This window comes from Paramormyrops kingsleyae, chromosome 25 (genome assembly GCF_048594095.1).
Source record: "Paramormyrops kingsleyae isolate MSU_618 chromosome 25, PKINGS_0.4, whole genome shotgun sequence".
Classification (NCBI taxonomy): domain Eukaryota; kingdom Metazoa; phylum Chordata; class Actinopteri; order Osteoglossiformes; family Mormyridae; genus Paramormyrops; species Paramormyrops kingsleyae.
Window position 1 is genome coordinate 30406658 of NC_132821.1, and position 16272 is coordinate 30422929.

Here is a 16272-nt window from a genome sequence, read left to right on the forward strand (position 1 = left end):
TCCTCTCCTGTTGTTCCATTTCGACCACCTTTGCCATCAACCAGGGCTGGACTGGGATTAACAATCCGTCCTGGACTTTGGGGATCCTTACAGCCCCACAGGGGGGGTTCCTCCATATATTTTGCCGACCTGAGAAGGGGTTTCCCCATGAAAATGTATGCCAGTCCACATACCAATTGGGGCACTGGGAAAACACCAGGTCTATGAAAAGGCCAGTCCAGCCCAGCAGGAGGCAGTGCTGCTAGCTCAGTCGAACCCACAGGTGAAAATCAAATCAGTGAACGCTGGCCCCAAGCAGCGGCCCTCGCCATGTGCCACCCTACAGGTTAGGCGACATGCGAGAAGCAGTTTGCGTGGCTGATGGTGCCTGTCGGCATCACAGAGCAGGGCTGAGCTGTAGGTCTACGATCAGTGACAGTGAGCTGCGGTCACAGTCCTTTAGGTCTACGATCAGTGACAGTGAGCTGCGGTCACAGTCCTTCCGCCGCCCTGTCTCTCCGTGGGAGACTTTCCATGCGAGGCTGTTTTGCTTTTAGCTGTAGGCTCCCTGCACCTAGTCGTCGGCGCCCTTGGTAGGAATCACACTTTTCCAGCAGCAGAGTGGGGATGCGGAGGAAAGGAGCCGGCCGATTGCACCGATTGCAATTTCCTCCCTATAATCACAGAGACCTTTTTAAGAAGAGACAGCCGGGATGAGCGCTGCCCTTTCGCAGAGGCATTATGGGAAAGTGGTGTTTTGCTACTAAATTTCATTTCGTAGAACATGATGATAGCTTCCAGATAAATGATTTAACGTGCCGCATGAAGATGATTAATTGCGCAAACGAGGATAACCTCGGTTCCTAATGGGAACTGTAAAACTTGTGATTAGGGCCACATAGCGGGTAGTTAATATTCCTAATAGCTCCGCAAACCCTAATAAATATGCATGTGGCTTAGGGGGCCGGTCATCGACGCCGCTTGTACAACATCACTGGATTTTTAAATAATAGTAGGCTGATGCGCTTATGCTGTAAAGCAAGTGGCCTAGTGGGTGAGATGGAGTCTCTAATTAATATAGAATGATTAATTTGATTGTAAGTGTATGACTTAGCAATTCCACTCGCAGATTTGGTAGCGACTCACCATTCTTGGAGACACTGTGCTTTTTAGGAAGCTTTCCTTTCACAGCGATGGGGGGGGGGGTTCTCGGTGGCTGCGAATGATTATATCCGGAGCTCTTTCACACTATCAGTGTCGCAGGGCTGACATGCACAGGACATCAGCGGACTGCGCCGTGATGTAATGAAGGCGCTGACGTAAGCTTTTACTGTCCTCGTCTGTCCCCCAACAAATGAACCCATTCGTCATCAAACTGCTTATTCTGGTTAGGATCACGTGGTATAAAAAGCCCCCAGACTTAATTGAATTACTTGATCATATCTTGGTAAATGAGATATAATCATTTCTTGGTTTAAGGGAGGAGGGGGGTCATAAGGCATATTTCTAGCACCATATGTTAGCAGAGTGGAGAATCATGTGACGCTAGTAGCTGGAATTGCTCCCCAGTGATAACAGAGGACTGTAAGGACCTGTGTGTGACGGTGACGGTGACGTGAGCTTGAATCGGAGCTGAGTGCTCTTTCCCCTGGGCGAACGTCCCGAGACCCCGAGGGACCTACAGAGGAGTGAGACAGTTGACTCGAACTAAGTTGATATGGTTATAAAGGCTGTAACAGCGATGCACAATAAAAATCGGAATATCTCAATGGACCGCCTAAACCTCTAGGAACTACCAGACCAATCGCAGCCTGAATATTTGGTCACCTGACCATTCTGTTTGCTTACTAATGACTTGTTGCTGTTGTTGATGTCCACAGACGCCTGTATATGGGTATAATTTCCCAGAGACCAGGCGCTTGGGCAGTGACTCACAGCTGATGTCCAGTTTTCCACCAGGATGTTTATATTCTTCAAAGGCGGCTTGTCTTTCGCAGAATGTGCTGTTCAAATGCTATGTTTAACCATCCTCTTTTCTGGCAGCTAAGGTGAAATGCCCAGATGAATATGCCGTTCCGTCTGTTTAGCGTAGAAGCGGTTTCTGCTAAATATTACTTGCAGTAAAAATCGGGACCGACTGAACTGTGCTCCCCAGTTAAGAAGCACTTGAAGGAAATCAGACCCAGGAAATGCAAAGCAATTCAACTACGCTGAGAGGTGAAATACAGGGATCACCACTGTTCGACCTCTACCAACACGGGCATTTAGTCAGAGAAGGTAGGTATGTGGCTTAGGAAGATTCGTTCTGACTTTAGCGATCACTACGGTTTATACACCGGCCAAAATTGTGGATCAGTTTTGGCCACTAGTGTGAAACACCTCCAATTTTTTAGAGATCGCAGAATTTTATTCAGCTGTTGCTCCAGTTACTTATTTAATCATCCAATGTACTATATTTGTAGCGTTCTTCGACTGTTTATAAACAGTACTGCCAAAATTTGCATAGTAATTTTTAAAGCGTAATGCTAAAAATCTAGGTTTCCACAATTTTGGCTACTAGTCTAGTTTCCTTTGAGCATTTGGGAGTAAACCTGTCACAAGCTCTTTTTAGACCACAGTAGTTAATGGACAACAAATTATGAGATAGATATCAAGCATAGTCCCTCCCTGACTTTAAAAGTGAACGACACAACATTTAGTGCCATTGGTAGCAAAAAGAATAATTTATTAACTGGTTTATTAAAGATTTTGGCTTAAATGAATGTCTAGTTAACTGATTAATTGTGAGATCCCTGTAATTAATAATAATGTAAACATCTTTGCCTAAGTTTAATTGCAACGTGTCCACAACCGAATGGGAAGTTTCCCCGTTTTTGCTGTGTAATTTTGTCTGCAGGTACATTACCTGAATACCTAATTATTTGCCAGTGGGAAAATAATTAGTGCTCTTCTGGGAGTAATTAGGGGAGTTTCTTAAATACAGATATTTGGGGAAAAGGCAGAGCAGCTGTCTTTAGAAAAACGTAAAAGGTTTCAGGGGATCTGTCCCTTTAAGAGTGTCATAATAAACCGAGGATCCTGATTGGATCATTCTGTCAGTGTCTATCGTAAAACTTTGGTGATTTATTTATTTTTTTATTTCCTTTTTGTACTCTTGTGATGAGCAGCATGGGAGATGCCATTTATCTCAGAAACAGCAAGGCCTATTACATGTTTTTTGCTAAATGTATACTTGGGATTGTTGGTTTGTGCTTCAATGACGTTGCGTTTTAAATCATCACTTGAACTTCTAGTTATTTATTCATTCAGTATAAACATTCATTAAACACCTATTGACCATCCATCCATTTTACATATTGCTTATCCAACAGTCTCGCCTTAATTATACGTGAATGAATTTGCGTGTGCGTATATATGTACATAATGGGTGTGTCAATGAATATAATGTGAGACAATATCCATGTATTTGTTTGCATATGCTTGTATTTTCCAAATCCTGAAATAAAAATGGGTGAGGATAAAGCTGAAATTGGGAAACTCTGCAGTCAATCAGGACCTCCATCACCGAAAATGGAAAGACACGACTCACCTGGGTCATTTCCCATAATCTCCTTTAGATCCCCCTCCTCTCTGGCTTTGATCCCCTCTGGAGAGTGGGGTTTAAGGTACCGGAGGGTCCGCGAGAGGCTGTTCTCCGGCCGACATGCGGCAGCGATCGCAGAGCAGACCCCCCCACAGAACACACAGCACGGGCCCCGCTCGAACATTATTGAAAGTCTGCGGGGCAAAATTATACAAGTTAAAAAAATTTTACAGTATGCTCTTCCATCAGGGATTAGAAAAACCTTTATTTAAACATACCCTCTGGTGTTTAATTAATGAAAACCTGTGCATATAAAGAAAATATATGGTACATCTCTTCAAAAAAAACCAAAATCGTACACTCTGGATGACATTACTGATTTTATAACTTCAGATTCTCCCCACTGCTTCCTGTCTGAGCAGGGAAAGTTCTTTAAAGTTCAATGGAAGTTCACAGTGGCTCACTTGCCTGTGTCTCTATCAGACTGAATCATTCCATTGCCTTCAGTTTTAAGTGCCACATCATTGCATCAATTCTAGTACTTGACAAATTGTTTTTATTACAGAAAATATACTGGCAGTATTCAAGGGCACAGTAAATATGTGTACATCTCAATCCCTGTGTAACAAACACGGCTCGTATTTTAATCCCACTACTTCACTCATGGTTTAAAGATTAACCTTAATGAACTTTTCATACAGTATATGCTCAATTGAGACTTAGAAAATAATAATATAGGTAAGAGACACAATGTTACCATCACCATACGTCTCCTCTGTTGCTATTATGCAAATGACTTGATTTTGATTGCAAATATATTCAGGTGGAAGGAATGTGTACACAACTTGCAGAGGGCATTCAAAACAAGCTGACAAACAATGTTTCTCCACAATCCGGAGCTAAAGCCAATGGTTTATCCTTTTCCGATATGCTGTAAACACGCTGCTCCAATCGCTCGTGACATGCTGTTCGGTGGTGGATCCACTCATTTACTGCACACCAGGGCTGCGATGCACCGACGTGCAATTAGTAAGAATAAATGCATCAATGCTGACATTTCTGAGGTTCTCAAAGAGGACAAACGTATTTATTTGTTCGTACACTGAGGACATAAACAATCTTGCACATAACAGAAACACTGCTGTGGTATATTACAGAATTACAAAACGTCACACTGATGTGTCGTAGAGCTGACTGGATAAATCATTCGGGTTGAGAGACACTTCTTACAATAAGGAACAAATTCAGGATATAATGTCGAGGTGTGACTTGGCGTAGAAGCCTTGTAATTCCATGCTTATCGCGGCCTAAACTGCAAAGGATGATTCGCTCTGGAAGAGTCCCGACCAAAATTAATGACATACTATACATGTCAGGTCCCATTTTCCCTGTGAAACCTGGCATCATGTGACATGCATTCGAGAATATGTTGAATGACATGCATTACACGATTAGCAAAAAAAGTGATTACAAAGTTCAAAGTTACAAGACCACAAGAGTTATGAGCATCGAGGTCAAGATTGAGGTCTGAGGGACCTTTCTTTTCTTTCAAAATCATAATTGAGTTTTCAGCTAGAGCAGTCTTAAGTCATAACTGTGACCCTTAAAATGTAAATATGTAAATAGGATTATTCCCCAGTTTATAAATCGGCATTTCAAGCTATAAACAAATCAGAATAAATCTCCTATAAATATTATCTCTCTTTACAAGGCATTTCATTCATACTCAAGTATTCTTTGAAGGGCTGCCACAGTACGTTTGAAATATTACATAAGATCAAAAAAGCAACCAATCAACATACAAAACAGGAAAATACTGGTAATAATTTATCATAATTGCAGTAAATGAGGCCCATTTAGAAAACAGGACTTTTCAGTGGTATTGATGAAAACCAAATAGCCTGATTCATTTTTAAAAGAAACAATTGATTTAATGGCACCCATTTATTATAGGCATGGCTGAGTGACGTCACACCGCTAAGCGCTGGATGACGGCCAAACAGCTTGAAAGGCAGTCCCCTCCCGGGTCCTTCCCGTGATCCGAACACCCTGGGGAATGTTAAGTTTTTCACAGGCACAGCGAGATAACACACAGATTTAATTTGGAGCTCTCGAGAGCCGGGGCTATCCACCCCCCCCTCCTCCCGTCTGTTTGGTGGTCGGTCTGGCAGGTGCCACCGCCTGTCACTAGGACGATGACTGTTGTGAGCTACACATCCTGTATTACAGGCTGAAAATGACTCTGGCACAGCTAATCCTACAAAGCGCGATGGGAGGAAGCCATGTGTGCTGACTGATAATGTACAGTGTTGGGATTCCTCTGATCAGAGATCAGCGTGAGACGTGAATTCTCCCAGCAATCATGTGATTTGATGACAGTAAGATACTGCAAATGTGGTAGTAAACAGTTCAAATTGTCCTTTAAGATGGAAATCCTAAACGTGTAATTGTCTTGTTTTGATTGTCAAGGCTGAAACAGCAGCTGAACGACACGATTCGTTTAACGTCTCAGCGTCTTTGACTTATCACACCGGAGGACGCGGTTGAGAGTCAGGTAAGACCACTCAAGATTTTTTCCAGGTCTTGCAGAGGATCTTCTGGAATGCCCTCCGGAAGTCTTGGTTGAAGATCGTGTAAATGACGGGGTTGAGGGAACTGTTGCAGTAGCCAATCCAGAAGAAAAACTTAAACAACGTTTCGGGGATCTCACAGGGCTTCCTGCAAACCCCGTAGAGACTATAGCTGAAAAAGAATGGGAACCAGCACACCACAAACACCCCCATGACCACAGCTAACACAAACGTGAACCTCTTCTCCCTTGCCTGGGAGATCTTCTTCCTCGACATTGTATTCCTCCTTCTCCGCTTGGAAGCGAAGAGGTCCATGGATTGTTTGCTGGTCCTGGACACACGACTAGAGTGCTTTGAGTTGGAGCTACATTTCTGGCTAGCCCTGTCCTTCCTGGAGCTCCTATCCACAGGATGCTTGTTCTTCTCATCAGAGGAGCTACTCTCCTCCAGGTCTATCTCATCCTCTTCTGCCGGCTTGTGCTCGCCGGGCATCGGTCGGCAGTGCCCGTTCTCCTTGTGCCCGTTCACTTTGTTCAGTCCGTTCTCAGCATGAGCAGTTCCATCTGCCCCTTGTTTTTTCTCTGATTTGTTTCTAGTTCTGGTTTTGGCTACTTGGTATATTCTCACATAAACGAGTATCATTATGATACAGGGTGCGAAAAATGATCCTATACTGGAAGACAGAATGTACCAGGTTTCATCGTTTAACTCACATTGGGGGCGGAGTATGTTGTCCGTGTTTCTGTCCATTGAGATCAGCGGCGGAAATGATATTACGGCAGAAATCAGCCATACAACCACTATCATACACTTCACTCTCTTAGGTGTCCGTTTCAGGTTATATTCGACGGCTTGCGTTACGGACCAGTATCGGTCCAGACTGATGGCGCACAAATGTACAATGGATGACGTGCAGAATAACACATCTAAAGCCAAATAAATGTCGCACCAAACTTTACCGAAAAACCAATATCCCATAAGTTCATTCGCAAGGGAAAAGGGCATGACCAAGGTGGCCACTAGGATGTCTGCACTCGCTAAAGAAACCAAAAAGAGGTTTTGGGGTGGCTTCAGTGCTCTGCTTGTTAGCACTGCAATTACGACCAAGACGTTGCCTACAATCGTGAATATTATTAGAAAACTAACCAGCACGGCGAGCCCAGCAATGGAAGCCAAAGAATATTTACTTTCCTCCGACAACGAAGAATTGTGAAAGGATGCAGGCGATGCGTTAACTGCGCTTGAGAAATCCATCCTGCTTGATAATCCCTCCATAAAATCCCGAGACTGCTTTAATTCGGCAGATATCAAGCGCGATCCCTCACAATTTCACATCTCTTACGCTCATAATTGTGCAAACCATAAAGCATTCTTCTTCTTTACCTGTTCATTGTTTCCGTTGAGTTCATGCGTCTCTGAACTGGAACGGGCTGTACAGAAATCAAATGGCAAACAATGGGATTTGCAAAAAATAACTTTTCCTTGAACAGATTGCATGCCTTGCTTCAATCCAGGAGCCCTCGCTGCGCCCTGATTTCCACTAGATCGGTCTTGCTTCCCAGCGCCGCTTCCCCGATGCACATCAAAAGATCCTCCTGCCAGACTCGCAATATCCACGTGTTGTTCACATTAAACTAACTGGATTGTGCCCCGCCCCTGACAGAGAGGAGAAAAGCGCTGCTAATATGGTCCGATTTGGACGATATTCTTCATATAATAGCTCCCATTCATCGGGCGATTTCCCTACAATGCGTAAAAATTTAAAATAATAGTTTTTAAAATAGGGGCATGGGAAATGAGTGGATAATTAAAATATTATCCATAGCAATTAAAGAAATCCATATGAACGAATAAATATCAGTGGCGTAATTTCCAGTTCTGGTTCGCTACGAGATATTTGTCGATAGGAAATTGTTTAATGGTAACATATTAAGCGGACTCAGTCATGCATTATGAGCGTCGCCTCTCCTGGTCATCATACACACTGGATGTCACTATTGTAGCGCTGCGATTGAACACTTGCTATTATTACACGGTTGTGTGTGTGATATAAGAAAACTGAACTGAAGGTACGTATATGCCTTTTCACTATGGATAGCACCTATGTATGACTAAAAGCCGTACATAAGCACTCATGTTAACTGAGTTTTAATATATATAAAAATTGCCAATAAAGTATGGGGGTTATTATAATCTTAAAACAATAATGTAAGAATCTTGCTACAATGCAGAGTAAATTTTTCGGTTTTGAATTGTATATTTATCATTATGTAAACATGCACAAATGTTCCATATGTTTTTTAGTATTAAATAACGGTTTAATATCCGTGATGCCTTGTCCTGCAAGGTACAGGCTATGGGCGCTACTGCGCTTTTTGTAAACCTTTGCGCAATCCCATGGATACGCACTACAGTAGTATTATTGTATTGAATATTACATACGCTTAATATTATTTATTTTCTAGGGGACAAAGAAGTCACACGATTGCTGAAGATAAGAATATATAAAATATAGAATTTATTCAGCTTCAATCAGCTTTATTATTAGTAATTATAATTTAATTTAAATGAACATTAAAAAACCGAAAAAATATTAAATGTCTATGTTCGTACTTTCTCGTGGATAGTAACCATGATAGTAGGCCGTTGGAATAATTATGTCGTCATGAAATTTCTTGAATATCATGCGCGCCGCAGCGCGTGGCACCAGTTACCGTTAGCTGCGTAATTTGGTAAAATGACTGCCCTAGTCTGGCAGGCTCATTTGGGCATTAAGTTACCCAGTTTCTTTTTTTATTGATCATGAGCTCACGACTGAGCTTCTACCATTAATCACCGCTACGCCATCTGAATAGCAAACAAGTCCCGTGGCCAAATATTCGGGTATTAACTTAAGAAACAAACATAAAGTCGCTTGCCGTAATGCGCTCATCATTTCTGGCATTAATGTCTGAACGGGCTGGATCGGGCCCCGAGGCCACTCACGGAAGACACGGGCCCGTTATTGCGTGATCCGTCTTCAGCTCCGAAAGAAATCCGCACAATTAACGCGGCTCAGTCTTAAACGGTGAAACACGGAAGCGCCCTAGGCAAGCATCACCATCTGCGCCCCCCGTTCCTGACAAAGTGCAATTGGATGGCACGTCAGTGCCCCCTCAAAAGCTGGCGCCCTAGGCAGCTGCCTATGTCGCCTTTACGATTGACACGCCCTGTATGGAACCACATGCATAATGGATAACTAGTAACTTTATAATGTATGACAATGAATAAATGTCTAACTGGTAAAACAAGTAACTTAACTCAAATTCCTTCCATCCATCCATCCATTCTTCTTCCAACCTCTAATCCTGGTCAGGGTGATAGACGAGGTCTGGATCCTATCCCAAGCAGCAATGGGCACAAGGGAGGGTTACGATTTGAATGGGACCCCAGTCCATTGCAGGCCACCTACACACACTACAGAGAATTTAAGGATGCCAGTTAGCCTTAACTGCGTGTTTTAAGACTGTGGGAGGACACAGAAGTATCTATTGGTTAATTAAGTAAATAATGAATTATGTTATATATTACATATCATGAAATATATTAATTTATTGATATATATAATTATTATTGATATATTATCAAAATAATAAAGTTTCATTACCACAGAGCTTTACCACTTCTCCACTTAATTCATAAACTGCTGAATTTTTATTCTTGTTAAGCACTGGAATGTTGAGTAAACAACTATGAATGAAAATGTAAATCAAATAAAACAAGTTTCCTTTATAACATGGAGAGAATATGTAACAGTGCATGTCTAACATCCTATTGGCTGGTTGTGTGGTGATGGCATAGTCAGATTTTATGCTGTCCTTTAACTTTAAATGCACTAGTTAACTGTTTCATCCCAGGTAACAGAGCAGTATTTATTGTCACTTGTCACACAAAGAATACCTCAACTTTTCTCTACTGATATAACTGCTAGAGGAGGTTACTTTGATGAATGAAAGATATGACATTTTCCTGCTAATTAAGGTACTGAAATAATGAACATACTGTAAATTAATTTGTTAGCAAAGAATATTGAGTGTATTTTTAATAAATGTTAAGTGAGCAACATGCAAACGCAGAAAATCTCAGTGTGTGCAAAAACTTTTGACTGTTACTGTATATACATGCACACATATATATGGCAGCGATCACTGCCAACAAGCAGTTTCTGTACTTCATAATGAGATGTCTTGTGTTATATATATATATATATAGATAAAACATTTTTGTTTTCCCATTAGTTGTGATTTATCTGTGGTGGCCACCAACTGCAGTGATAGTAACGGCCTGTAGTTACATCGGGTATTAGGGATGACAACCTGTTACGGTCACACACACTGTCTCCGACAACCTGTTACGGTCACACACACTGTCTCCGACAACCTGTTACGGTCACACACACTGTCTCCGACAACCTGTTACGGTCACACCCACTGTCTCTGACAACCTGTTACGGTCACACACACTGTCTCCGACAACCTGTTACGGTCACACACACTGTCTCCGACAACCTGTTACGGTCACACACACTGTCTCCGACAACGTGTTACGGTCACACACACTGTCTCCGACAACCTGTTACGGTCACACACACTGTCTCCGACAACCTGTTACGGTCACACACAGTGTCTCTGACAACCTGTTACGGTCACACCCACTGTCTCTGACAACCTGTTACGGTCACACACAGTGTCTCCGACAACCTGTTACGGTCACACACACTGTCTCCGACAACCTGTTACGGTCACACCCACTGTCTCCGACAACCTGTTACGGTCACACACAGTGTCTCCGACAACCTGTTACGGTCACACCCACTGTCTCCGACAACCTGTTACGGTCACACACACTGTCTCCGACAACCTGTTACGGTCACACCCACTGTCTCCGACAACCTGTTACGGTCACACCCACTGTCTCCGACAACCTGTTACGGTCACACACACTGTCTCCGACAACCTGTTACGGTCACACACACTGTCTCCGACAACCTGTTACGGTCACACACACTGTCTCCGACAACCTGTTACGGTCACACCCACTGTCTCCGACAACCTGTTACGGTCACACACACTGTCTCCGACAACCTGTTACGGTCACACACAGTGTCTCTGACAACCTGTTAGGCGCACACACACACTGTCTCAAGCCCTGACCCGTGTGATGACCTCAGAGTGACCCCAAGTAGATCATTGATTAGTATTCACACACCATGTTCCCACTAGGGTGTCGTGTTGGAGCGGAGCACCAATGTCTTGCATCTCAGTGTTTTTCTCTGAAATTGTATTTTTGTGCCAAACTAGAACAGACTGCCATTGGCTTTTAGCTGAGTGCCATCGTTCAGCCGATGATAGAAGACCGCTCTGACTGTATCTGCTTAGAAATGATGAATTATCAGAAAATCAGCTTTTCAGGAATAACTGTTAAAGCAAGACTCCAGGGAGTCCTGAAACTGTCCACTTACAGTGTATCTGTTTGTGTTTTACATCATTGTATTAGTGTTTCTGGATAAGCAGCTTACTACCCTCAGTATATTAAAGCTCTATAAATAGCATTTCCAGACTTCATTCAGTTTAGATAAAGGCTATTTATTCTAAACGCAGCTAATTTATCTAAAGAGAGCTGTTGTTTGTATGCAGTGTCATTATATAAGATTGGGGTATGGAACAATTAGAGCATTGCAACTGAATTTAATTTAGACTGGTTTTTCAGATCAATTTAAAAGGTCTAATGTCAATGTATTCATTTTAAATTTCTAAAAATGTCAGTTCCTGTTGAAATCAGTCAGAAAACAATGATGTAAAACACATACAGATACACTGTAAGTGGACAGTCTCACGACTGGCTGGTGTTTTGCTTTAACAGTAATTCCTGAAAAGCCCATTTTTAAAATACATATTGAAAGAGCCATCTTTTGAAAGAGTTTTTAATAAGTGCATTTCATTCAAATCCACCTTGTTGCTCTCATCACCTTGACCAGGATAAGCAGTTGATATATGGATGGGTGGATATACAGTACTAGTTCCATAGTTGTACTGTGTACTTTTATTGTTGCTAGGGGTTTACCCAAATATTGCATTATGGTTATTTTGTTACATTCTTGGGCTTACATTGGTCTCAACTCCTATGGGAATGAGAATGTAACACATATTTTACCAAAATATTTTTGTAGAGCTGATAAATTATCAAAAAACAAACACAAAAAACAGCAAGCCTCATGTTTTGTTGATTCTGCTCTCTGTGACCGTGATGTCCCTAGTTCCACATTCCTAGGATAATAAAACAGCTAGCCTCAGGTGGCTTACCATGTTTACGGCTGAATTTTATCATGGTATTTTTATCTTTTTAAATACATTACAAATGAATGAAAATATCTGCCCTGTGTAGAGATCCTCATGTTGGTGGGGGAGTCCTCTGCTTCCTTACTGGTAAAAATGTTTCCCTGTAACGGATTGTGTTTTTGCGCAGGTGACATGTGGATGCTGCCCTTCTTATGCTAGATCCTATGGGCCTCGTGTGTAGGAACTTTCCTGGGATTAAAAGCCTTGTCTTGCCAAAAAAGCATGAACATCTTTGATAGGTAGGATGACATCCCTTTGGGGTGAGCTCTCCATGTTGGCCCAGCCCAGGACACACTGGTTCTTCAGCAGGATGGACAAACTTATTAAATCAGGCCCTCGGACTGCTGAATTTTGAGGGTGACGTGCAGGTCATGTGAACACTTATGTTATACTATCTGCTTGTGTAGCCAAAGAAGGCAAGACCTGCAATGAATGTTGGAGCCTCGCTGATTGAATAGCTCAGCTAGTCTGATCTTCAGCAGATCTTCCCATGGAGAACCTGGACACCATTTCTTCATATCTGTCCCTTCAGTGAGGGAGGTGTTGCTAGGTCAACACAACTGCCTGTCAGGGCCTATGGGTCAAGCGTGGAAGGAAGTCAAGATTTTCGAACAGCTGGGTATCTTTGTAGGAGCATTCCATGTAGGGAACTACAAATTTCCTCAATGGCTATCAATAACGGGATGGCAGGCAAACTTCCTTCCTGATTCCTCCGAGGCCTACCCAGGCCTCAGTCATGTGACCTCAAACCCCGCCTCTAATTCAGCACCCTGGGACATCTAATAAATGACAGTCTGACCGTAACATTGCAGAGAACCACCAGAAAACAGGCACCACAGCTGGGGTCTGATGATCTTACACAGTACAAGAAAGCTCTCCGTGATGCTCGGTCCGCCTCAGGGTCTCCTTCTGATCGATGCTTCAGTTTTCCAGAGGCACCATTGTTCTTCTTAAGCTTCTAACCTACTCAAAAAATCCACTGATGCCTGTGGCCCTTTCCGGCAAAAAAAAAAAAAACATCGCTGATGTCTCGTGTATCTGTTTTGCTGAGGTTTTATTATGGGTTTGGGCAGACATCAGTCTGCCTTGAATCTGCTTAACTGTCTTTGGGTCTCGAATACAAATGCATCAATATCACCTAAGCAACCGGAGTGACTTTACGTCTCGCCGTATGCATAAGCTCTTCATTCCTTACCTTCTTCTCTGTCTTCATATAAACACGTGGGCATAAATTATGGGTGGGATGGGGGGGTTGTAACCCCCCCCCCCCCCCCAAATAATCAAAACCGGCTAATACAACCCCCCCAATAATCATGTCTCCCTTTAAATGAGTGGAGACCTCAACCCCCCCAATGTTCAAACCAAAGTTATGCCCATGTATAAACAACAGTTGAACACAAACATACAGGCCCCGGAAACCACAGATCATAACGCGGTGATGTCATTTTCCTACATTCAGATTTTCAAATACAGAGTAAGATAGAAGGTACAGAAATACTATCTTCCAGTGAATAACGGCTTCGGTTACATATATCTCCGTTCCACGAGTCAGTCTTTCTGCAGTAACATTCACACTGCTGACGCCTCAGTAAACACCCACCTGTCACCTGATCACCAGGAGGACCAAGGAGTGGCTCGTTATCTCACTGAGGAATGAAGAACTGGCCAATCAGGCATGATGCTGCAGGAGTGGCTTGCCTTTGAAGTACACGGTTGAGATTGCCATGGGTTTGGAAAAAGATCCCCACGCCTGTCACTGATGAATCAACAGCAGGCTATGACACAGCCTCCTCCGTGCCTGACGGTGGGGATCACGCATGCAGAACCCATGTGCTTACCTCCCTGCATCTTAGAAACACCCTGTAGTTTTGTCTGGTACCACATACATACATATACAAGTGGATCGCTGAGCTGTGTCGGTGTAATACAGCAGGGGCTCTCATTTGTGGCACCGGCTGAGAACAGACCCGCGGTGCTCAGTGGGACGTCTCAGGAACGCCGCGGTCACTCTCAGCAGTGCTAATGGGCCACATTAAGGTCTGCTCCAGGCTGGGGAAGGAGGGGGGGGGGCTAGGGCCTTTTCACAAAAATCGAGCAGCCCCACCACAGAGCTACTCCCTGGTGCTGCCTTGTGTTGCTGGGCTGCCAGCTCAGCAATGTGCTCTGAAATGAAATGAAACTGAAATGGAACTGAAATTGACCTGAAATGAAATTAAACTTTTCCATTAGTGCAAATGCGAGAACAGGATAGAATGTGCTAGTTTTCACATATTCCATCTCGTTGCTCTTTCTAAGACATTCCATCAATGGTTCTAGACCCTTTATAGGGGGAATTCAGCAAACAAAATTATTCTTTTGATTTCCCGTATTTTTGTATATACATTTTGAACCCCCCCACTCAGCAAACGTAATTGTGAGGGACCCTTCCACCTCTTCTTGGCAAATTTAATCGTGGGGGACCCAGGGGAGGAGGGTAAATGTCATCTTGTGTTGCTCTGGTGGCTGAGCCCCCCTGAGGGTGAAATCCTACAATTGCCCCCGAGACACACATACATATGGAGGTGAGAGTGAAGCTGGGGGTCAGGTGGCAGGGTTAGCCATTTATCTGGCAGCGCTAGAGCATTCCTCTGGAGCGGATACACGTCCTCAGGGGCAGGAGGGGTTAATGAAATGTTCAGCTTTCATAGTCAAACTGGGTGAAACCAGTTGCCGGTCAACCCATTAGGGCGCCATCTTCAGGGGGACACTGACATTGCAAGTTGTTTTGCCTTTGTCTGCAGTGAACCGTACCTATAGAGATCCACATGACCTTCGACTGGCTGTTCCCGGGGACCAAACTCTGTCATAGCAACAGGATGTTGTAAACAAATCGATGGAATGTTCTTCCCCAATCATCACAGAGGAACCTCCAGGAAGCGTCACGATGTGCATAGCTCGGGTACGTGAGTGTGAATAGTGATGACAGGTTAATTATGGGTCTATTACTATCTTTCCTAAAGCTGACAAGGACAGTGTGATCCTCTGCGGTGTTAATCAAGCCAGAATGGGTCTTAATGAATCAAAAGATTCACTATTTAATTTGCCACATCTTTTCTACTTAACACCTTCCCAATTTCCTGTCTGTGTAGAATTTAAAATTATATAAGCCATCATTAGATAGCATTTAAGAGATCTTCCAAATGAAATAATCCAAGGGTATTTTTACAAATGACACTTCCAGTACTTCAGATCTTTAAAAAAGTTAGTTTTTTCTGCTGGTATAGTTTTGTTTTAAAACTTGAAATGTATTACGTATCTATCCAGCTGTCTTCCATAACCAGCTATCTGACACATGGTTTCACTGAACCGATCCCAGGATACACAAGACACAAGCCAGGTATATCACTGTTGAATGATTTAATACTTGAAATTGTATTGTTGTTGTAACCAGGAGTTACAATTGACTCTTAAAGAAATGCAGAGTAGCACTAATACTATGCGTTGCGTATTCCTATAAAATGTAGATTAGTGTCAGGTCCAGAGTATCAAAGTGCTCTCAGCCTAAAGGTGAAAACAATCCATAAAAACAAAGATGAAAAAAATGGATTTATATTTGAGAAAGCAGAGCTCTCATTGTTTACAGTCTTGACGAAATTCCCAGGCTGAAAAGATCGATGTCTCGCTTTGATTCATTCAGTTAAGAGCCATTTAAAGGTTTTTTCCAGCTTGCTGGGTCTCGTCCAAACCCCCGTGAGCTGGTCAGCATCGAAGGCCCAGCAGACAC

At 43.0% G+C, this 16272-nt stretch overlaps 1 protein-coding gene and 1 long non-coding RNA gene across 2 annotated transcripts; one reads left to right on the forward strand and one right to left on the reverse strand.

Annotated features, from left to right (window-relative positions):
* Positions 1-4618: 4618 nt before the first annotated feature.
* Positions 4619-7826, reverse strand: adra2c (adrenoceptor alpha 2C). Its single transcript, XM_023829586.2, has one exon. It carries the CDS (start codon positions 7405-7407, stop codon positions 6127-6129), a length of 1281 nt encoding a protein of 426 aa, XP_023685354.1. The 5' UTR covers positions 7408-7826; the 3' UTR covers positions 4619-6126.
* On the forward strand, positions 5770-15886 carry LOC140582993 (uncharacterized). Its single transcript, XR_011985788.1, has 4 exons — positions 5770-5940; positions 6032-6116; positions 15290-15447; positions 15813-15886. It is a non-coding gene; the product is annotated as an uncharacterized lncRNA (long non-coding RNA).
* The last annotated feature ends 386 nt before the right edge of the window (positions 15887-16272 follow it).